We start from the raw sequence: 24947 nt of genomic DNA, 5'->3' as shown, positions 1-24947 counted from the left end.
AAGTTTTGCCCTACAAAATGTTTCAATCGATGAGCTAGTCTCTCCTTTTACCATGGTTGAGACCATGGTTGGCAAATCTAAGCAGAATAAAAAATAACAAAGCAGCGGGTTTGGATGGCATTCCTATCCACTCCACTCCACTCCTGAATTTATCGAGCGTGTGTTGAGGTTATTTCAAAAAAATTTTACAGAAGAGAAATTTCCGAGCTACTTTCGTTTGGCTACAATATTTCCTATATATAAAAAGGGTAATCTGAGCTCACCAGAATATTATAGAAGCATTTCAGTTCTGAGCTCAATAAGAAAACTATTTGAACAAATATTGTACGTTAGGCTTGTGAATTGGCTTGAAAAAAATAATTGATAAGTCGATATCAGGCTGGTTTCCGGGTAGGCATTTCAACGATTGATCAAATTCTTGCTCTTACAAGCGTTGCCAGGCTCTTACAAGAAGCCACTTTACACTTTTTTCGTAGACTTTAAAGCTGCTTTTGATACATTAACAGGAGATCACTTTTTTATAAGCTAGCAGTTATTTGTCTTTCAACCAAATTTATTCGGATTTATGAACAACTTTTATTGAACACGTTTTCAATGGTTTGTAATGGTATATCTATGCAAAATCCTTTAAAACCGAAACAGGTGTTCCACAAGGCTGTATATTGAGTCCGCTGATGTTTTTTTTTATGAGTGACATTGAAAATAAATTACCGGGATGCGTTAACTATGGCGATTCATTTTTGAAGATTTTGCTCTATGCTGATGATGACATTGCAGAGTCAGATAAATGAACTTAAACAATATTGCAATTCGTGGGATCTCAAAATCAACATTTCTAAACCTAAAATTTTGTTTTTTATACCTCAAAACCGTTCAGATAATAATGTACTCGATGTGGTCACATTTTCTTTCAAGAAGCTTCCTGGACCCTTCATCGAAATTTAAGGCTTATGAGGCTGCCGTGAACAAAGGAACTTGGAGTTTTCCAGATCAATCTACCGTCAACCAGACTGACCATATTGCGACCGACGCTAGACACGCTTCCAGCATCATGGGTTTCCGAACTTTCCGAGGAGCTAATATCGACTAGGACCACTACCTCGAAGAAGAAGATGCACTTACAGTTCTCAAAACAAAAGCGTTTTCAGGTCGTAATAAAGGATCTTCCTGGCTGGCAATACAAACAGTTTGACAAATTTAAGTCACTAAAAACAGAAAATATTGCTGATGTTTTCCAGATTTGGGAACCTCTCGTAGATCTTTAGAATGATGTATTCAACAAACGACATAACATAGCATTTTGTATAAAGAATGAGGTTTTACGGCTTTGAGCTCAAGCTAGTAACGTCCTATCTTTATCGATTACACCTTAGAATCTATCAAAATTTAAATTTTCCATTTGCATCTCGGCGGAAACTACGCCAATAAGCTCAGCAGAAATAAGATTTAAATCCTAGTTGAGCTGATATAAAAACGATTTGGGTGAATCATTAATATAGAACAAAAATGTAAAAAATTAAAAAAATCGATTAATCTTTCAAGGACGAACCCGAAAACACATTCAACATTTCTAAACGTACTTTTCTCATTTTAATTATCGTATAAAAAATATCAATAAAAATCTTCGATTCTCATGTGGTTTTTTAAAAGAATTAAATTCACAAATAAAAATTGGATAAGTACTAAACTCATTATCATATCATTAATCTTATTTTTGAAAAACGAAAAATGTCATAAGTTCTTCTTTTTTTTGTAAAAAGTTCTTGAAGCTAAAAATTAATTGCAACAATCTGTCTGGCACAATTATGGTTTAAGAAGATATTTATGAACATTTCTTAAAAAGTCGACAAAAGCCTTAGAGCACAAATTATTATCTCAACAAAGCACCTACAATAACGAGCACACCACACACAAAAAATTCCATCAACTTACCTTGAACTCAATCTCACTGCCTTTATTTTAAAGTCTTTTCTTTAAAACTTGAACTTGTACTTTTTTTTTTTGAAATAAAAATATTCTCGTAAAGCAGAGAAAAAAAAAAGAACTGCAGTCATTTTCAATGCCAATTCATCAATCATTTCCTTTAAGTACAGTAATTTGCATATACGAAATTAAATACGAAAAAATAGCAACGTTCTTCAACCTCCTACACAATAGGTACCCTACCTATACTTACTTAGCCATCTTTACCCTACTTAAACCTATATCCTCCCTCTGTCTCTCAGTGATGCCAATAACCAACAACTTTAATATTATACACGACCGACAATTGCCACTTTGGCTATACACAAAATCACTCTTATGCTCGTTTGTATTTGTTTTTGGGGGTTGGGGGGTTGGATGTGGAATGACATCAAAACACATCCTTGAGATACATTATTTGTGCAAATTTTGCTCTTTTCTTGATTTGTTGGTGGTGCTCCGTTTTCTATTTATTTTTTATTTTTTTAAAACATTTTATTTTTATTTTATTGTTATTTCTTTTTTTTTATTTTCGCTCACATTTGAAAGTGGAAAATCGTCTCAAGAGTCCTTTTGATTGATTGCCTCGAGTATGTGCGAAGAAGATGATGCTCTTTTTTTGTACCTACTATCTATTCAAGGACCCATTTACATATAGGATGGGATGTGTGATGTGGAGGTGTGTTGTGAGGAGACTGCGAGCTTATAGCTCCAAGATCTCTAACAAAAGATTCGTTTAAATTTATTATTATTTCAATTTTAAAAATGCATTGAAAGTGAATTTTCTAAGGACTTTTTTCTTTTCTCTCGTTCATGTTGCAAAAGAATATTCAAAAAATTAAATTTATCACAGTCCTGATTGGGGGGGTGGAGGGTTTTTTTTAGGTTGATTGTGTTTGCTTGGTTATAGTAGAAGAGGACGTTAGCCCCTACTGCTATGTCAATGCCAATGCCACCTTCACATCAAGGATCTCTTTTTCTATTGTTCAGTAAAATAAAAATAAAATAAAAATGACAAAAACAGCAGCAGCAACACAACTTTTAGACACCACAGACCCCCCCCCAGACTTGTCACACTCTTTTTTGAACTAACATCAGGTCGGTCGGTTGGTTGGTAGGAAAATGCAAAATTGTCTTGCTTCTACATGACATTTATTGTTACTGCCATCATTTTTGCTGTCATTGTCATTATCGCCATCAACTTGTGTCGTTGACAATGCGATAGAGTATTGTTGTTGGATTGTCATCTTTTTCTTATATTTTCTTTTATTTTCTTTTGAGAGACTTTTTGCTCAGACGACGATGTAGAGGAACGAGAGAAATAAAGTACCGAAACCTAAGAAGAACTCAAAACGAGTTATGGAAGTCCTTTTCATATTTTGTTTGATCCTTGAGAGAAAGTTCTTACGGCACGAGTATATAGTGCTCTTATAACAGACTATGATGTTGTTGGGAGTATTCTTCCTTTGGTAGTTGGTTTCAGGACATCATCTCATCACAGAACACTCATCATCAGTACATCAAGAGGAACATTAATGCTTTTAAATTGCATTGTTCGTACAGGGTGTTTTATTCGTTATGGAATTTTTATCTTAAATTTGTATGGAGTGAAATCATTCTTTAGCGTGAATTTTCTTTCTTGAATTCCACAGCTTCTAATTTGAAGAAAAGTTTATTTCCAAAAGACAATGATGGAGTTCAATGCTGTTCTCTTCGAATGAGAGGCTTTAAATAAACTATGAAATGAAGTGAACTCATAATTATGGATTGTGGATTCTATTCCTATTTCATTGACTGCTAGGTACATCAATCCTTGAATAATAATGAAAACCCATCAAAAAGGCACTAATAATGCTTTAATTCCACATAATTTAAATATCAGCCTCTTTCCATGTGCCTTGATAAATAGTGGAACGTATTCATTTTTCATTTGTCGTACTAAGATAAAATGGAAATTATTCTTTGAATTCCAAGCGATTGTCGTGAGAAAAATTATAATTAAATGTTGTGGAACGTATAAACCGATAGACAAAAACTTTGAATATTGTTCTATTTCATAATTTTGCAAGGAATAAGTGAAATATTTTGTAGAACAAAGTAATAGTTTCATATAACTTGTTCCTATGATATGAACTCACGATATTGATATTGAAGATAACAACTTTTTAAAGTGAAAGAATATGTGGAATATGAATTGTATTTTTCATCGTTCGGATTCAAGTGAAAAACAATGTGAAGGAATGTGTGGAACATAACGTTTTTCACTGTTCGAATTCAAGTGAAATACAAAGTGAAGGAATGTGTGGATTATAAATTATATTATTTAATTTTCGGATTCAAGTGCAATACAATGTAAAGGAATATGTGGAACATAAATTACTTTTTTCACGATTCGAATTTAAGTGAAATACAATGTGATGGAATTTATGGAACATACATTACAATTTTTCAGTGTTGGAATTCAAGTGAAATACAAAGTGAAGGAATGTGTGGAACATAAATTACATTTTCAATGGTTCGGATTCAATCGAAGGCAGTTTGGAATATAAATTACATTTTTAATTGTTCGAATTCAAGTGACATACAATGTGAAGAAATGTGTGGAACATACATTATATTTTTCATTGTGAAATACAAAGTGAAAGCATGTGTGAAATATAAATTATATTTTGCATTGTTCGAATTCAAGTGAAAGTGAAGGAATATGTGCTATGGTTTTAAATTTTGTTAATTTTGTCCTACAAAATTTTGGTGAACATATAATTTTAAAATATTTGATTATTTAGTTTTGTATATGATTTTATTCACAACTTTTCAAAGCGAAAGAATTTATGAAACATCAATTACATTTTTAATTGTTCGGGTTCAAGTAAAATACAAACTCGAGGAATGTGTGGAATATAAACAACTTTTTTCATTGTTCGAAGTCCAGTGAAATACAAATTGAAGGAATGTGTGGAACATAACATTTTTCACTGTTCGAATTCAAGAGAAATACAATTCGAAGAATGTGTGAAACATAAATTACATTTTCCATTGTCCGGATTCAAGAAAAAAACAAAGTGAATGAATGTGTGGAATATAAATTACATTCTTCAGTATTCGAATTTAAGTGAAATGCAATGTGAAGGAATGTGAGGAACATAAATTATATTTTTCATTGTGAAATACAAAGTAAAAGAATGTGTGGAATATAAATTATATTTTGCAGTGTTCGAATTCAAGTGAAATTCAAAGTGAAGGAATACGTCGAAAATTTCTGATTTCAAATTTTTCCTTGCTATGGTTTTAAATTTTATTAATTTTGGCCAACAAAATTTTGGTGAACATATAATTTTAAAATATTTGATTATTTAATTTTTTATATAATTTAACTCACAACTTTTTAAAGCGGTTTTTTTCGGGTTCAAGTAAAATACAAACTCGGAGAATGTGTGGAACATAAATTACATTTTTCATTGTTCGAATTTAAGTGAAATACACAGTGAAGGAATGTGTGCAACATAAATGACATTTACTATTGTCCGGATTTAAGTGAAATACAATGTGAAGGAATGTGTGGAATATAAATTGCATTTTTCCCTGCTCGAATTCAAGTGAAGGATTGCGTGGAACATAAATTACATTTTTGATTATTCGAATTGAAGTGAAAAACAATTTTTTAAATATTCAAGAAGCTTTTATCATGCACTTCCACAGATTTTACAACAATTGAAACGTGTGTGAAATTTGTGTGAAACGTATTCATTTTGTATCTTTTATGAATGTCATTTAGACAGTTTGTGACAGTTGTGGAACGTATTATTTACTTCTTCTTTGAATGTGAAATCAAATGTAGGAAATATTAATGAAATTCCGAGAACATATTAAAATTCCTAAAGAAGACACAATTTTATTTTTCTCAACATGTTGAGAAACAATGTTTCTAAATAGATTCATAAAAACTTCGATAGATTGTTTGAACTGAGTGAAAAAAATAATTTTGTATAAAAATGTATCAATTTATCACAGAGAAGAACTGAAAACTGAGGACACCCATTATAAAAGTGCCTCAATACCAAAAGACTGCTGCAGGTAAGGTATTCGTCCTCATCTTTTGTTCTAGCTTCTAGCTATAAAGTTATAGCACATAACGAGTATATGTTTGAGAATATAAAATTTTTGGAAATTATAAATTTATTCCTTGCCAAGAGGCAGGATCATCACCTTTGCCCTTCTTTTCCCATCCCCTATTTATTTTCTTCAACACCATCACCTTATTTGCTTTTTGTCTGCAAATTTGGCTTAATTGATTTTTAGCGTTCAGGCTATTAAACCACCGTCATTCAAGTGAAAAACAAAAATCAAAAAATGAGGTTTTTCTTTATTCCATCACATCAAAATAATAATCTTATGATGAAGTAGTTAGTTTCAGTTTGATGATATTAATATTAAGGGAAAGAAAAGCCAAACACAAAAGTAAGAAAACTCCAGGAGCTTGTTTATGTTGTGTCATGTAGACGGGATGAGGGAATACCTAGATACATAAGATTTGGTGTCGTCTGGGATGTAAATTAAATTTACTTGGATACGATATGATGGTGATGGAGAAAGTGTCGTGTAGCACTTACGGGAGTATCTACTGGGGATGTTTTGAAGATGTTCTTTGTTGTTTTGCACTTCTTTACCTAACCTACCTTTTTCGATGTCTTACGTGGAAAGGAAATCATTTGCAACAGTATATTATTATAATCATCTAAGTTGTTGCACACAAAAGAAAATTGAATTATAAACGAAAAACAGAAAGAACACAAAAGAATGTGAGAATTTAATAAATGCGATTAAAATGTGTCTTGTGATTGTTTTCTTTTGTTTTGTGTTGGAAAAACATACATTTTGAAATATGCAATTTTTCAAACTAAAACTGCCAACTCAAGCAACTCAAAAGATTTTAAATAACAAAAAGTTTGCCTATCTAAAAAGCAAGAAGAAAATATGGTAACTTAATAAGTATTGTGTTTTTCTCGCTACGTGTAAACTTTTGCGACTGCAAGGCGCTATGAAGAAGGCGAACATCAGGTGGAATAACATCACGAAGTGTCACGTCAAGAAAAACATCAAGCCTACACGTTTAGTTATATCCTCAAATGTCTGTTGCAGACACTGTATTGATGAGGAAGAGGGGGAAACAGTTCTTCACATCTTCTCTACATGCACTGCTCTATATTAAAAATGCACAAATTACTTAGAAAAATTCTTCTATCATTTTAGCATAAGGGCTTCACTTAAACTGGTTTCACAAACTCAAAATGGTTTCAATGAGCTTAGAAGCACTCTTCTAAGTCATGTGGTATCAAAACGTGTTATTAAACTGGCCTAAGAGTGTCCTACTCAGTCTTTCACTTAAACTGGTTTCTCAAACTCAAAAGGAATCAAAATAGTTTTAATGAGCTTAGAAGAATGGCTCAAGAGTCATGTGGTATTTAAATGTGTTAATTAACTGGCCTAAGTAAGTCCTACTCACTTAAACTGGTTTCTCAAAATCGAAATGACTCAAAATGGTTTCAATGAGCTTAGAAGAACGATTCAAGAGTCATGTGTAATCAAAATGTGTTATTAAACTGGACTAAGTGTGTTCTACTCAGTCTTTTACTTTCTCAAGCTCAAAGGGGCTCAAAGGGGCTCGAACTGGTTTTATTGAGCTTAGAAAAAAGCCTCAAGATTTATGTGGTATCACAATGGGCCTTTAAACTAGCCTAAGTGTGTAGTACTTCATCACGGACAACAACTTTAACCTAAGCTCACATTTTATTGACAGACATAAATTGTAGAACAATTATTGTCAACTTATGAGACCATTTAGAAGTTAAGTAACTAAACGCTCAAAAACAAAGGTGAGATCAATTGGAATTTCAACTTAAGTAAGGTGAATACTGTAAGGTTTGCAAATGGCCTTGGGTAGTGAAGAAAATATGCTTTTAAATCGTAACTTTAAGGCAAAGACTTTGGAGTAAATTAAAAGTACGTTTTTTTCTGTCAAAAATGCACATTACAGTATTTATAAAGCCAGAGCTTAATTGTTTCAAACGCATGTGTTCAGTTAATAAGTGCTACCAAAAATATGTAAGGTGTTCCGGCTTTAACTTAAGCCTCCTGTTGAAGGCCTAGATCAATACCAATCAAGTGGATTTCAACCAATATTGATCTTGTTACAGAAAAATTCGAATCAACGACTTAGAAATATAAAAAAGCGGTGGAAAAAACGGTTCTTAATAGAAATTCCTAATATTTGACCTAGAGCCTTCCAAAATCAAACCAAAGAACCATGCCTCAAAGGACTCTTGACCTCCTCATAGGAGTCCTATATTTCCAGGGGTAAATATTATGTGAAGGAAGACATTGTGCAGAACAATGAAAATGTCATTGAACTTGTATACCTTATACCTATACTCTGCACCCTTGTTTTAAGATAATAGTAATATTCTCATGTCCTGGCACATTTTTTTCTGCTTCATTTTTGTAAGTCTTCCACTTATTTTTTTATGAAGAAGCGAATCCTTTCGAATGCACTCTTGTTCCAAGTACAAGTTCTTGTTGTTGTGTAGTTCTTTTGAAGAGTACTACATAGTAGTTGTTGTCGTGTACCCTTTTTTCAGAAACTTAACCACATATCCACAATCTCAAGTTTAAAAAACTGCATCTTTTACCTTAGGTATAGTGGTGGACTTTTTGGGTTGAATGGAAAATCACAATTGTTCTTCGAACTTAAGGGAGAAGGTTGAAATCTTATTTTGCCACCAAAATGAAGTTTTCCATACTGCTTCTCTGAAAACACTACAATTTCCTACAGTACACCCCCCCACCCCTTTATGTAAATCCCTATTTGTTTGTTTGAAAGTACCTATGAGTACTTGAAAACAATTTAAGTGAGTTCTAACGTCCTTTATACGATGATGCTGCATATTCTTATAAGAATCATCACATGAATAAAAAAACAAACAAAATAAAGGATACAGAATTGTAATATCCTTGTGCTTAAAATGAGAGATTGGGGGGGTGCGGAAGAAGGCTAGAGAATGTGTGTAAAATTCCTGAAAGCAGACAGCCAGCTAGCGCAACAGAGTAAGGTTTTTTGTTTTGGAAGAAAACAAGGATACGGGAAGTATCTCTCTTAGATACGAGCATTGCATCTACTTTAGATTTCATTTTAATTTTACATATCTAAATACATACAAGTTGTATACAAGGAGTTGATACTTGGAAGGACCTGAGGGGTGATGGGGGTGTTTTGAAAGAGACAGGAAAAAGGTAGCTTTTTTAAATTCCCAGCAACATATCGCATTCGCTTATATTCTATTGCTTAATGCAATTCAAATGCAACGAAAGAATTTTAAGGATTTCCATACAAATTTACAAAGATATATGCACATATTTTTTTAGGAACGTCTACTTTTTAAATCTATTTTATGTATAAAAATTCTATAAAAGGCATCAACGTAATTGAATTGAGTTGTAGCCCGTGTCGGAGAGTATTTTATCGATATTTTCAAGTTAAGCAAATTGTTTAGACAATGAAATAAGACATCAACCAAGTTTAATAATATTTTATTTGCGTGCTTTTGTACGATAAAATTCTAATTTGTCTTTTCCAAAGCTTCGTGATAAGGCAACCAAAACACTACAAGATACATTTTGTTTTGATTAGCAATATTAGATGACACTGAGAGAAGTTGCTTAAAAAAAAAAACTTAAAAAAGACTGAAATATTACTCTTACTTAAGTATTTCTATACTCTAAGGTACTTGAACTTGTCATGAATCCATATTTGTAAGTACTTCGTTACAAATATCAAGTAACGAGAACTTAAAATGTACTTCAGATACTTGCGATGTGCTACAAGTACTTGGGCATTTTTTTTAGATAGATAGTACTTCAAAAACTTAAGTACTCGAGGATTCAAGTACTTGAAAATGATACATAATTTCAAATACTTAAAACTTTTTACTTTTACAAATACTTAATACTGTTGTTACTTTTGATGAAATATAAGAAATAAAACTCTTATTTTACTTGGAAGGAAAATATTGAAGTACTGCTCAAAAATTTAAAATGTTAGTGTTTCTGTTGAAAAAATACAAGTACTTGATAAGAAGTATCAGGATACTGCATCACAATTTTAATTAGAAGTAAGTAGTACTGCAACACAAGCACAATCATCTTGTTTTACAGTTTAGAGTATCTAAAGAAATACTCAAGTACTTTAAAAATCTTTAGAATTTTTCTCTTTTTTTCTAAGTGTATCTCATTGGTATACAGGTGAAATAGTCTATCGCTATTTAATAGATAGATTTTTTTGTTGATTACAATTTTGCATTTAGTAAATATCTATATGCTTTGCTAATGTGATTTATGTGTGAGAAATATAAATGTTTTTTTGTTTTGTTCATTATACATTAATGGGACATACATAACCTATGTGAAGTGAATGGGCGTTTAAAGTATCAGACATCAGACAAATAGACAGTAATAATAATCATAATAAAATTTGCAATTAAATTTAAAATGAATTTCAATTATTATTCTAAGAAGACAATCAAAACAAAGTTCTAAGTGACAATAATAATTCTAGGAATGTCTGGTCGGGTTTAATTTGTTTCGATATTATGTTGGATAAAGTTGAGTAGAGTACAATGTCTATTATATTTCTTGAATATGATTTGATGTAATAAGCAATTTATTTTGGTAGTTTTTGTGTTGTGGTAATTTGTTTTAACCTTGGAAGTACATAGATTTTCTTCTTTAGGTAGTTGTTGTTGAGAAAACAATATGAGTTTGACAATATGTGCTTCTAACAACACCTAGTTCCCAAACATTTTATATTTTTTGACTTTGTATTCTACACAAGTCTTTTATAAAGATTTATAATTGAATTAATTACATTCACGTTTTGGTCATTAATTTTGACAGAAAGCAAAAGAAACCGGGCAGAGATACAAACTAAATCATTATAACCAGAATAGTACGCATACGCCCAAGTGTACCACTTTAAAATATATGGTTTTTAGAATGAATATGTTTTGGTTTGACTTTACATATGCCTAGAAATGTTCTAGACATGAAGAATCTTCCTATTTTAACACTATTTTTCAGTCTGAAAGATAGTCCTCCCTCGAAGTTTGAGGAAGAAGCTTATTAACTTCACTAAATTACTGTCTGAGAAGGTTAAGATATAAGAAGTCGGTAAAATACAGCCTGAGATATAGAAGACGTCAATTCAAACATCACTTAATTGGAGTATGGGATAACAAACGTCCTTAAATTACAGACAACATCTCTCAAAAACAGAAAAATTCCTCAGACAGAAGTGGTATTGAGACATTTTCCTGTTGTTCAATACTGAAATTTGTATTTTCTTCAGTTTTTAATAGAAAAAGATTTCTTCTCAAAAGAAACAACAGTAGAAGACTATTTTTCGATAGCAATGGAACAGTGTATTTAATGCTATGTGTCTCTACTTAGCGCTTAATCCATTTCTTCACAATTCACACTAAGATGTGGTACGAAATTTTTCGTATGATAACAAATTTTTTGTCAAGACTTTAACTGGCTTATCCTGATTTGGATCATTTTGGGTATTTCAAGATCAAAATTTAACTTGAATTTGTCATATTTTTCCATCTTTACGATTTTTGTTCAAAGAAATTTCTAGGAACTCATGATTTCAACCGAAAATAATCCTAAATCTGAAAAGAATGAAAATACATCATAATTCGTGGAATTTTTTAGTCTGTAATAATCCACGACATCCAGATTTGGTGGTATAATGAATATTTCTAAGGTTGTATTGAAAGAAACATTGTATATTTAAATATCTCGTGTATCTTAAAGATACACAGGGCTTATAATTTTGAATAGCAAGCAAGAATCGTCTTAAAACTTACAAGGACATTAAACAACGATAATTCCCTAGACAATATTATCATCTGACTGGTAATAATAATGTTCATAATTACCATCATCCTGTAGACAATATTCTATTGCCACCAACATCATCATCATCATCATCATGATTTTCATCTTCAAAAAAAATAAAAGTAAGAAACACTTAAACTAAATGTACCATGAAATTAAAGTGTTTATATTGCCAGGTAACAGATTTCTAAATAGAATAGAATTTTATACCACCAACTCTCAACATCAACAGCCCTCCCCCTTCAAGACAAAAAAAACAAAATGAAGCAAAGTTCTTGATATAATAAACCCTCTTTTTCCTAGATAGAAAATACTACAGATTATAGGGAAATAGAAAGACAGATAGAAGGAGACTAAAGCGAGGCCAAGAGTGTCGTCTCGCCTGGCATTTTAAGACTTCTTTTTTTATTTTGATATGTCCAGGAATGTGAAGTAACACTTTGCATTTATTGCATTTATACTCTAAAAGGATAATATTTTGTTGTTTTTGTAAATTTTTCTCTCTAACACAAAATTTTGTCTTCAAAAAATACTATAAACTTAAGTAAGGATTTAATTTAATTTTATTTTGCATTTTTTTTTGTTGTTGTTTGTTCTTTTGGTCTTGTTTGGCTATCAAATTTAATTCAAGTAAATACATTTTAGATTACAAAATAAAATGTAATTAAAAGTTCAAAATAAGGACATTAATTGTCTGAGTATGCAAGAACATAGATTTGAATGAAAATCAATAAAATTTTAAGGATTTGAGGAAAATTAAGCAAAGAAGACTTATTGTTAATTGTGATCTAGTAAAATTTCTTAAATTAAATTAAGAATAAGTACAATATTTTTATACTTAACTTGAAAATCTTAAACAATTAAGTAAGTACTTAAAAAGCTTAACTGAACTTATTCTGTCTTTGTATTTATAAGTACACTTAAGTCTTTTGTTAATATTGTAAGTTCGTAGGTAACAGAATAATTTTGAAATTCAGTTTAGTTTTTTGTGATTTTAATTGTAATATTAAGTACTTAAGTACATCTTTAAGTACTTAAGTACATCTTAAGCGATTAAGTACATCTTTAAATTTACAATTTAAAGAGTACAAGAGCCATAAAAAAGGATATTTTTCTTTTACTTCGAAATTTCTTGTACTCAATATTGTTAAGTAATTCTACTTTAAGGTGTCCTGATCTATTCGACAGCTTTGTGTAACACTTAGATACTTGATTGAAAAACTTTAAGTTTTCAAGTAAAGGATCATATTTTTAAACTTCTGACATAGGTTTAGTTATAATGGAAAAATATTTGAGTACTTAAAGAATTCAGTAATAAGATGGAATTAAAAGAAAACGAGTAAGTCCGATTGCTAATTTCCAATACTAAGTAATTTTACTTGTACTCGAACCTGCAAAGTACTTTTGTACTGAAACTTTTGGTTATGAAGGGCCTCCATTCACATTCTTTCATATATTCAGAACATGTTTTTAAACAATTAGATTTAACTCAAAAAGTACAACTAGAGTACTTGTACTTTAACAATTTTAACACTAAGACATTTTACTTATACTCAAATCAGGTAAGTACTTGATTTTGTTTACGAGTATTTAACCATTGGGCACAATTGAATGCTTTATAGGAACATTTTTGAACACTATTTTTTCAAGTCTGCTATTTTCACTGACTCGCAAAATTGGATGGATTATTTTGTTCTACATTAAGTTTGAGTATACTGAGTTTAAAGAATGTGGAACTCGAAAAACGTACTCTTTTTTCCTGATGCACAAACAGAACAATACTTTATTGAGGGATTAAGATGCTCCGAATGCGAATATCGGCTTAAATTTGTTTACTACATCAGCATTTAAAAACATGCCATTCTAAAAATGTTAAAGACAATCAAAAAAGGGTTGTTTTAAGGCTATCTTAAAACACACAAAAACCCATTAACAATAAATTGTAAGATAATTTTACAAATAGAAATTTTTATCTCTAGATATATAATAAGTTGGGAAACTTATAATTGTTATAAAACTTAAATGTAAGTCCTTTGAAAAATTGGATTCAGATTTCAATTTTAGTGGTGATTCCGAATACAAACTCCCAATGTTAACCATTGTGATTGTGAAAAACTCGGAAAACCCATTTTCAATATTATTTTTTTGAACATATTCCAAAAATTTTATGTTATGAACTTAAGACGAACTCGTCTATATGAAGAATTGCTTTTAATGGGGTTTTTATTAATAACCGTGTAAGCAATACATGTTTCAGCATTCTTTTAAGGTTAATGTATGGCGGTTTAACAACTAATGAGGATTTTTTTTTTAATAAGTGAGATACTGAAAAGATTTAAAAGCAATATGAAAAAAAAAAGGAGCAGTAGACTTGAAAAAAACTTCATCATAAATTAACATAGCATAAAAAAGTCTAATATGGAGGTTTTCAATAAGAACGCTACAAAAGTTGTTTAAAATAAAACAGAAACGGTTTTGGATATCAATGAAATTTTGTATTCTTGTAAAAGTTCGTTCGATGCCATTATGTATGGAACTCTATTTCATTTGAATGGCCACCACGGAAACGTCTGTAGAAGTCCAGCCCAATTTTCAAGCAAAAATCGGCCGATACTGCTGCAATTTCACGATCGATATTCGTACGAAGTTTATGAATCGTCACTGCCCATAGACTTGACGTAGCCTCACAAGAAATAGTCTAACGGTGTCAAATAGTACGACCGCCTGGACCATTTTGTGAGATAACACGTTCTATAAACTTGGTTTCCAATAAAGGCGCCGTCCTTTTTGGAACCACGTGTCCTCCAAGTGCCAAAAATATTCGGTTACCATTGAACGGTAGCGATCCCCATTCACAGAACCGAGCCGGTATTGTTCATCACGGAAGAAGTACGGCCCAATAACGCCTCCTTCCCAAAAACACTGCAAACCGTAATTTGTTCGGGATGCGATGACGACTTATGGAGTACATGTGGATTGCTGCCTGACCAATACCGCATATTTTGTTTATTGACGAAGCTATTCAGCCAGAAATGAGCCTCATCGCTAAAGATGAATTTTCGATGAAAATCCGAATCATTTTCAAGTTGTTGCTCAACCCAATTCATGAACATACGACGCTTCTGGTGGTCAAGCAGCTTCAATTTTTGCGTCAATTTAATGTAGGCCAAGATCTTTTCGCAAAATTCGCCACAACGACACAGAAATATCTAACGCTTAAAAACGACACATTTAGGCTTTCTGAACTGAAGCCTCACCGACAGCTATATTCATGACACTACGGGCACTTCTTTGTCTCACTGTCACAGGAACATTTTGTACTTTGCCCGTGGATACAAATTTTTCCACTAGACGCTCAATTGTTGATCTGCTAGGACTATTATGACGACCATAAATTGGACGTAGCGCTCTTAACGTGTTGGCCACTGACTCCAAATTTCGCCAGTAAATTTTAATAATTTCGACTCGAAATGGCAAACCTTACTGAAGAGAAATGTCAAAAGAGCGCTCTACTTTTTAAGCGTCGTTGTTGACGAAATCGTAAAAAGATCAAAAATTGGTTGTATTGCGTTTTGGAGTTTTCTGTTAAGAACCGTTTTAGCATATATGCTTCAGTGCTCGGTTGAACTCTTACTTACTTACTTAAGGTGGCCCTACAGTCCGGGGCGGACCTGGGCCTCAACCAACATGCGTCTCCAGTCAGCTCGGTCCCTAGTTAGCTGTCTCCAGTTTCGCACGCCATATTGGTTTAGGTCTTCACCCACCTGAGTGCGCCACCTGAGCCGTGGTCTTCCTCTACTGTGCCGTCCCTCCAAATTGGATTCAAAGACGTTGAAGTCCATTCGTTATGCATGATCTAGCCATCTAGGCCGTTAGACTTGATTTTAGATGATCGAGAGAGGAATTTACTTCTCAATTGCCTTCTAAGTCCAAAGAAGCAGCGATTTGCAAGAGTTATTCTTCGTTTGATTTCAGCGCTGGTGTCGTTGTCTGTGTTAATAGCGGTGCCTAGGTAGACAAAGTCCTTGACCACTTCATAGTTATAGCTGTCCATGGTGACGTTTTGTCCAAGACATCGTTGTTCAATGTCCTTTTTTGATGACAGCATATACTTGGTCTTGCCCTCATTGGCCACTTAACCCATCTTCTTCGCTTCCATCGCAATGCTCAAAAACAATTCTTTCCAGAACGATGTTGAAGAAGTCGCATGACAGTGCAACGCCTTGTCTAAAACCTTTTTTGACATCAAATGCATCGTGCCTTCTCCATTCTCATTCTGCACAAACGGATAAGTTTGACAGGGATGCCAAAACTAGACATTGCTCTGTAGAGCTCTTCCCTATAGATGCTGTCATACCCGGCTTTAAAATCGATAAAGAGATGGTGGGTATCGATTTGAAGCTCCTGGGTTTTTTCCAAGATCTGCAATAGTGTGAATATTTGGTCGATAGTGGACTTTCCTGGTCTGAAGCCACTTTGATAAGAACCTATCAGGTTGTTGACAAACGGCTTCAGACGTTCACATTAAACGGCAGAAAGGATCTTATATGCAATGCTAAGAAGACTGATGCTTATGTAGTTGGCGCGAATTAGGGTCTGCTTTTTTATGTATCGGTCAAACTATGCTGAGATTCCACTCATCGGACATGCTTTCTTACGACCATATTTTGTAGAAAAGTTGGTACATGTTCCCTATCAAGTCATCGCCTGCTGCTTTGAATAGTTCAACAGCGATGCCGTCAACCCTAGCAGCTTTATTTGACTTCAGTTTACATATACCTATCTTCCCTTCGTCGAAGTCGGGAAGGCGGAATTATTCTGCGTCGTCTTATTTGAGTGGTTCTATCTCCCTTACAGCGGGATTCGGTTCGTCATCGCCGTTATATAATTTGGAGAAATGGTCTTTCCATAATCTCAACCCAGACTGCGGTTCTACTACGATGTTCCCATGATTGTCTTTACAGGCTTCGCTGGGTTAAACAACTAATGAGAATTTTTTTGAAAACTAAGTAGGATTCTGAAGAGTTTTAAAAGGAATTGTAGATTTGAAAAACCATTACGTATTCTATTAAGGATTTGTTCGACTCAAACAAGAATCCGTCTCAAAAACCTTACGTTATAGATTGATTCTGAAGTCGGATTTGAACTAAAGCAATCAAAAACCTTAGAAAAAACATAATTAGACTGAAAACAACATTACTTTGTTGACCAGTTAGAACACCTCTTGCTTTGTTTTTGAACTTCCTTTTTCTCCAAAAATTCAATTCTCAGTATCATTTTTTTCTTTTTGATTGAAAACATGAATGTTTCATAAGCTTTTTCTAAAAAAACAAAACGACCTTATCCTATTTTTTGATTCATCATTTTCTATAATATTAAATTGTTGTCATCTTTTGAACAAGTACTCACCTTAACTTGATAGGAATTCAATCGTGTCTTTGGCAGCAAATTAAATGATGAAAAATCCAAACGACGCGAAAATATACCATTGCACCCTGATGTTGAGCTAAAAACAAAAAGAGAAAAACAAAAATTAAACACAATATTTTTTTTGAAAAAATCTAAAAAAAAAATCAGGTATAGTAAACCTGCCCTAAAGTCAATCATACAAAAACCCCAATTTTTTGTTTGAGTAACTTTACTCAAAAATGTTTTCAAAATTCAAATCTCAACAAAATAACTATTTAATATCCTTTTCAATATGAGAGTTATTTTATGTTGGATTATTTACACTTTTTCCGACCAAAAGAATCCTTTTTTTTATTTGTATTAATTATCTTCTTTTTCAGTTCATATAGTCGCAAATATGGTATAAAATAAAAACACAAATATTTGTCTACGTTATGCATAAAGTTTAAATATATAAAAGTTATAATACGAGTATATCCTTTGTAACCAACCACGAGGCCAATAAACTTTTGGCAAGCCTTTTCTAGAATAACATACCCATCTACAAATACATACATACATTATATGAGATTTGAGTGTGCATGAATAAAATTCAGTCTGGTTAAGGTGGTATCCTTCTATCCTATATTTCTGGTGAATTTGGTTAAAAGGACTACGATGTGTGTGGATAAATATTTTTATTTCTCTATACAAACCCAAAAAAGAAAAACAACAAAAATAAGAAAAATATATATATTCCCATCGTGAATAGAACCCAACAAAATCTCATGTTCGTTCATTAGTGGTAAAAATACTTTTCCTAATTGAGCCACTGATTAAGTGGATTTTTACCAAAAAATATAAAAATAAATCAAAGTCTCTTTGGGATTAAATTGTGTTAAATAAAAATAAAGCTATTTTTATACTTTGTTTTGGTTAACATCATCGAATGAACAGTTACAAAATGTCTGTGTTTAAGATTTGCTTTTGAAAAAGAAACTTAAGACTTATTTTGTTTAAAAAAGACAACAAAAATGTTGACTGGGGAAGTTTCCAAATCAAACTAACTGATATCTAAAGTTGTAGATAAAGGATTTCCAATAAGAGGTTTTGTTTTGAAAATACCACTATTTTGGTAGCTGTCACTTTTGAAGCTGTCATATTTTGGTTTTTGACAAGTAAAAACTACGCCATTGCTCAAAATACAACGATTCACCTTCGGTAACGCATTCAATACACGTCTGAGGATTCCTCGTCGTTCTTTGGAACGTCAAAAATCAGTTCGAATTTAAGGCTGTCCTCAATCAATTCAAGACCATAACATAGTGATGGATTATACAAAAATTAGGATAGTAATACAAACTACAAAGAAATCGGTTAAACATCTCGAATATATTGATATTTTGAAATGCACATTATTTTGGCAGCTGTCATATTTTGAAGTTTGACATGCAAAAACTGAGCCATTACTAAAAATGGAACGATTCACCCTTGAACAACGCATTTAACCCAGGTTTGTGGTTTAGTAGTCAATCTTTGGAATGAAATTTTAAACGTCAAACACAAGTTCGACAACTGTCAAACTTAGTTGTTAAACCAATTTTTTTTCCGTTCAAAGTCTGACATTTACGAAAATGGTTCGCTTAACTATCGCATATTGTGCCACAGCCACATATCGTACTTTAAGAGGAGATTATGGTTTACATAATCGTCCAACTACGAAAGCAATTGCAAAATTGTGAAGAACTTTGAAGATACTTAATTGTTGTGTTTTATAAAATTTGGTATAAGGATCGACGCGATGACCCCTTGGCTATCTCTATTAAAACAAGAGAAACTAGCTTATAATTTTTTTGTATGCTGTGTTTTGCAAGACTCTTTGGTAGACGGTTGTCATTAAATGAAGGAACTTAGATAACATACTTAAAGTGAAGAGATATACAGCTGGCAGTCCGGTTTCAAGAAGAATCATATAATTGGGAGTTTTTTTTAAGGAAAACCCGTTGCAATTTTCCACCAGATCACACTGTTGATATCCCCATACTTAAGAGCCATAAGTCATTATTGACCTTAAAGCAGCTTCGAATACTTTGACCTTAACGCTATGTGCAACTTTTCTGTTTTTGAATAGGCATTTCCAAGTTGAATTTATAGCAGCCATTGATTGTTTAAATTTTCAATGGAAGTACTTATTTGGGATAAGGTTCAAGACCCATTTCTCATTCCTACAATGCCAACCTCTACTTGGTTTGAAAATCATTACCTAAGACTTTGCGTATTTATCACCAAATTCCACCTTTCACAATATATACTTAGTTTTTTTATCACAAGCTGTAGGCTTTCCGGTGGATCAGCTAATAATATTAAGTCGTCGGCATATAACAAACATTTTATTGTTAGTCCTGCAACCCGCATCCTGTTTGGCAAGGCATCCTCTATATCATTTATGTATAATGCAAATAGCAAAGGAGACATTAAGCATCCTTCTCGGACCCCACTTGAAGTTTTGGAACCATCCTGACATTTTCTCTCCATCCCAAACTGCCGACAAATTATTTTTATACATATTCTTCCAAATATTGAGAACTTTCGAAGAAATTCCTGGCATACTTGATTTATAAAAAAGTGATCTCCGACCTATACTATCAAAAGCAGCTTTAAAATCAATAAATAAAGAATACAATTTTTTTCTGTTTTCAAGATAAGAACCAACTATGTTTTGAGCAGTAAAGAGGTGATCAGTCGTTGAAAAACCGGCACGAAAGCTTGCTTGAAACTCTTTAAGTAATCTCTACCCAAACTTCAAGTCTATGTTAGAGGATGCTGGTAAATATCTTAGCAATACTTTTCATAAAAGAAATGCCTCTATAATTTTCAACCCTATTTACATCACCTTTCTTATGTATTGGAAAGACTATTGATTTTTTAAAATTTTCAGGTATTTCTCCCGTATTTGGGAATATGACTTCGGTAATTTCTCTATAAAATTATGAGGAGCATTTTTGAAAAATTCGTAAGGATCCACATCATACCCTGGAGCCTTATTGTCCTTCGCTTTCTTTAAGACAATGCGTATATCTTCTGAGCTTATATCTTCGTCCAAGGCGTTTACATCAACGAGATTTTCAGCGTACTGCACAGGATTTGAAGTGAAAATAGGGTTAAGGAGTCTTAAAATAAAGAGCTAGTATATTGGTTCCTTAACAATTTTCCAGAAATGGGTGGAATCTCTTACATTACTCAAAATTCGTTGCAATTTTCGAAAAGTATTCTTGTTTTTTACTCTTACAAAGTTCTTTGCAGTAACTGTTGGCTCGAACATAAGATTTACGAAATAGATCTCCGTTTCGAGTTTTTGCAAGCTTTAGCAATTTGAAAGACTTAAGTCTAGCTTTCTCGCAATCTGAATCGAACCATTTTTGTTTTCCTCTGACAAGACACATTTTATCAGTTGACGTAACCCAAAATTTAATAGTATTGGTGAAAAGATCAGTTTGGTCATTAAGACTAACTGAGCTAAAATCGGTTTTTTGAATAATTTCATCCAGTCTCACATGATAATTGACCTTATTCCATTCTTTCCCTAAGAGCTAAAGCAGAAGAATGATATCTTTTTATGGTCTTACGAGTACTTGAATGTGTTAATTCTTTTTCGTTCTCAGGAATTAGGACAGTCTTACGGCACAATATGGCGTATTTTGCATTTCGATGTGCTCCTACATCCATAAGTCCAGCTCACATAACAACTGAAGCCAGCTGAAAATGCTCAATGTCGTAGATGCGTCCAATGGGTGCTTAAGCAACAAGCGGTGGAAGGCGATTTTTTGAACAAAACGTTATTTTTACGTTTTATTTTTGAGCTTTCATCATTACAATTCACAAAAGAAAACGTTCAATGATGGTAAATTGTCAAAATTTTCGACATTGACAATATTTATGTCATAAACGCCATTATAATGACATGCTTACAGCTTTTTCTATTCCGTATCATAATATTTCGATGATTGTAAATCTTAGTTTTGTAAATGATTCAAAATTCGTCATTGAATAGTGACAAGTGTGTCACTAAATTTTATGGTGACACTGAGGATGTTTTGTAAAAGAAATAGTGACCCATCACCAGTATGTCATTCATTTTCTTTATTTTCTTGAAAACAAATCATCGACTGTCAATATATTGGCAATCTGATATATTGCTGATGAAACGACTTCAATGACAAAAAATGTATATTTGATTGGACAAAATTCTCAAACATTGATTACTATAACGGCTTTGAATAGTGACATTAGATGTTTTAGTGACAAAACTGAGGCAATGAATGACTAGTGGATTCCATGAGTTCATCAGGATTCCATCAGTTGCTACGTTGGAGAGTATTCATAATACGAGTGTCTTGAAACAAAAGTGGCGCAAGTTTAAATTTGGAGTAAGTAAAAACTAGTGTATGAGGTATTTGTACACTTTTTGACATTTATAGTCTTCCACAGGTTCTGTAGTCGACTCAAGTAGCAAACATATGATAGTTCCAATTCTTGCTAAGAAAATGGTACAACATTCAAACCAAAAAAAATAAGACCATTTAGTTTTCGTGAGAAAATAATTTATATCCTTTTACTACGTGAAATATCTTCTCAAATCTGAACTCTTGATATTTCGAGTTTATCTTTGCAAGCCTTAAGTTAAGATCTATTAACGTCCATCGTCAATTGTGTTATAATCCATTTTATCTTTTCATTTTTCAGGTTTAAAATTTCAGTATTCCACTATCTCATAGCCCAAATAATATGCCCTATCACGTCGTCTATACAAATTTAGCTGTAAAAGATGGCGAAATGTTTTGATTTCGATTCTTCGAGCTAAGTTATAATTGTTTTGGTTTTTCTCTTGAATTTCTTTCTTCCTTCTATCTCAATATGCACCTTACTCAATCAATTCTTCTCCATTCACTTCTTTATATTACTTTTATAATGGCTTAATGAAATTGCAGCATTATCTCTCAATATCTCTCCCAAGCAGGGCCGACTATCATATAAGAAACCTCAGCGGCAGCAACAGCAGCAGCAGCATTAGTAACAACTTCCTTAGGCTATTTATCTTTGTAAGTATGAAAAAGTTGGAAAAAATGAGGTATATCGTACCGGTTAAGTGTTTTTGATTTGATCCTTAACATTCATTATAGTGTTTTTTTTTCTTCTCTGGTTTCTGTATTGCAAAGAAAGGAAATTAAATTATATTAACTCAAATTGTGGTTTGCCACCCCTTAAACCATTTAAATTCGTGACAGTGTTCTTCTCAAGACAAAAGCAACAAAACTTAGATGCTACTTTACTCTACTACCATCTCTCCATCTTTAGGCGAATTTATAACTTTGCAAGAGAGTATCAACAATAATAATCGGTACCAAATCGAAAATTCGTTCCCTAGGCCCGGCCCAAAAGGAGCGTATCGTATGCCATTTGAAATGGGATTGTACCATAACGTCTGGCAGCATCATTCAGCATCATAGCCAGATGTTGCTGGAAAAATACTAACATATATACTGCTCCTCATAAAAAGCTCTCACAAAACATCATGACCATTACCAACTGCCATTTCGAATTTTGTAATTTCATTGCTGCCTGTACGGTGCGCATAAAAATACGGCCATAATAAATATAAACACCAAGTCATATAGATACATCATCTCAACATTACATTACCTTTAATGTACAACATTAAAGCGCCTTTTCTCGGATTCGCATCCGCTGCAAAATAAGAGCGAACCACCTCGGCATAAGGAAAAGCACCACCAAAAACAACAAACCAACCAACTAACCATCATCATCATCATCATTGGAGAATTAAACGGCCACCGAGCTATATGTCTGAAAGTATATTATTTTGTGGCGCAGACAAATACAACACGAAACATATTAGCCACCGCCGACGCCGCCGCTGATATGCCGTCGAAGCACCAATCCTTAGTCTCTTCTCTTCTGTTTTATGTTGCCACACATATTATGATCAACCGTATAGACCAAGACTGGAAAGACTAGCCAAATGGCAAAGTTGGTGAGAAACTCACCTCTAAAATAATAGTGAAGTTCGCAAAAAAGTAGTGGAAGATGTCTAAATGAAATGAAACACTGAAAAAAAACTGTGTTCCAATAAATGTGAGTATCTTTAATCCTTGGCAACATTTACATTCTAGCAACATGTTGCCAAACTCATTGCTGTCATTGACAGATAAAAACCTGACTCTTAGGTTTAATAAATTTCACTTTTTTGAAAATGCAGGCATCAATTCTTCCAATGAATGTATTAGATTCATATAAGTATCTTGGAAACATTAATCATTTGTATCCATTAAACATGAGTCATTTGCAACATTTTATACTGCACAATATCTAAGTTGAATTTTTTCTAAATAAGTTATATGCAAATAGTTTAAGAGTTTAAGAAGTTTGAAGTTTTTGTCTTCTTCGTGTAAAATAAATCCTTCTTAGTTTGCAACATGTTGCTAAAGGTAATAATGTATATTGATATAAGATAAGATGAATTAAAATGCAAGACGTAGTTTTTGTTTCAAGAAAAATTGCGAGGGGAGAAATATAATACATTTTGCCACATTTTAAGAACATGTTGACACAACATGTGACATTATATACTAGAGACAATGTGTGATCGTTAAGAAAAAGAGGGACTGCGATTGATTATAATACAGAGAAATTGTAAAAACAAATTGCATTTTTTAGCAACACGATTATTTTTTTGAGACATACAAATTTATGGAAAAAAAAGTCTATTTAAAATGTATACTATATTAATTCAACGATTTGCAACATGTTGAAAGTAAACGTTAATACTCGTGTGGAAAATGGATTAGTAAGCAGCATTTGTAGTGATTTTTTAACTTAGAAGAAGTGTTTGTTTCTAAGGACAACACAAATACTAAAAATGGGTGTGTAACAATTTTGAAAAGGAAGAAAATCTTATTTTAAATATGCTGTCTTAAATTCTTGAATGAAGTTTAGAATAGGTTCAAAAAGAGGTAGATACATGTTTGGCTTAATGTTTAAAAACAATTTATTTTGTAGCTTATGTTTCTAATGAGCAACAGACAACAAATTCCCTTTGCAACATGTTGGCAAGAATTGTTTTCTAATAATAATATCAGTGTCATAAGAATAAATTTAAGAACATCTTAGAAAAGAAACTAGTTATGTAATGTTTAAATAATTTTTTGCAACATGTTTCGCAACATATTTCGCAACATAAATTGGTTTATTTAGTATAGAAAATGTTCAAAAAAGCTCAGATTGATAGATGGTTTAATATTAGGAAAGACATTTTCAAAATGTTTCATGGTTTTCTTTCTTTTAAAGTGATTCAAGATTTTAATGACGATTTTGAAGACACTCAAATTTTCTTCCAGTGTGTTAGGATTTCTGATGATTAGGGTGGTGTGCTATGTACCTACTTGAAGTTTGGCCACAACCAACAAAACTAATTTGATTTATTAGTCTCTTCAAGCTCGTTAAATTCATCTTTCCGTGTGTGTGCTCCAAGATACTAATTTGATTCTTTTTTAACAGACTTTTGAGATACTTTGTGTGTTTTTGTAGTTTGATTTTTTTGTTTATTTTATTTGTTTCGTCTTGTTCTG

The 24947-nt window shown here is 32.5% G+C and overlaps 1 protein-coding gene across 1 annotated transcript in view; it reads right to left on the bottom strand.

Moving 5' to 3' along the window:
* Positions 1–24947, bottom strand: part of LOC129940224 (headcase protein) — a 329665-nt gene that overhangs the window by 167162 nt on the left and 137556 nt on the right. Inside the window, 1 exon segment of the mRNA XM_056048850.1 lies at positions 17323–17419. Within this exon segment, the coding sequence (XP_055904825.1) occupies positions 17323–17419 (97 nt within the window).

Source organism: Eupeodes corollae, chromosome 1 (assembly GCF_945859685.1).
Source record: "Eupeodes corollae chromosome 1, idEupCoro1.1, whole genome shotgun sequence".
Classification (NCBI taxonomy): domain Eukaryota; kingdom Metazoa; phylum Arthropoda; class Insecta; order Diptera; family Syrphidae; genus Eupeodes; species Eupeodes corollae.
This window is presented reverse-complemented; position numbering and strand designations above follow the sequence as displayed.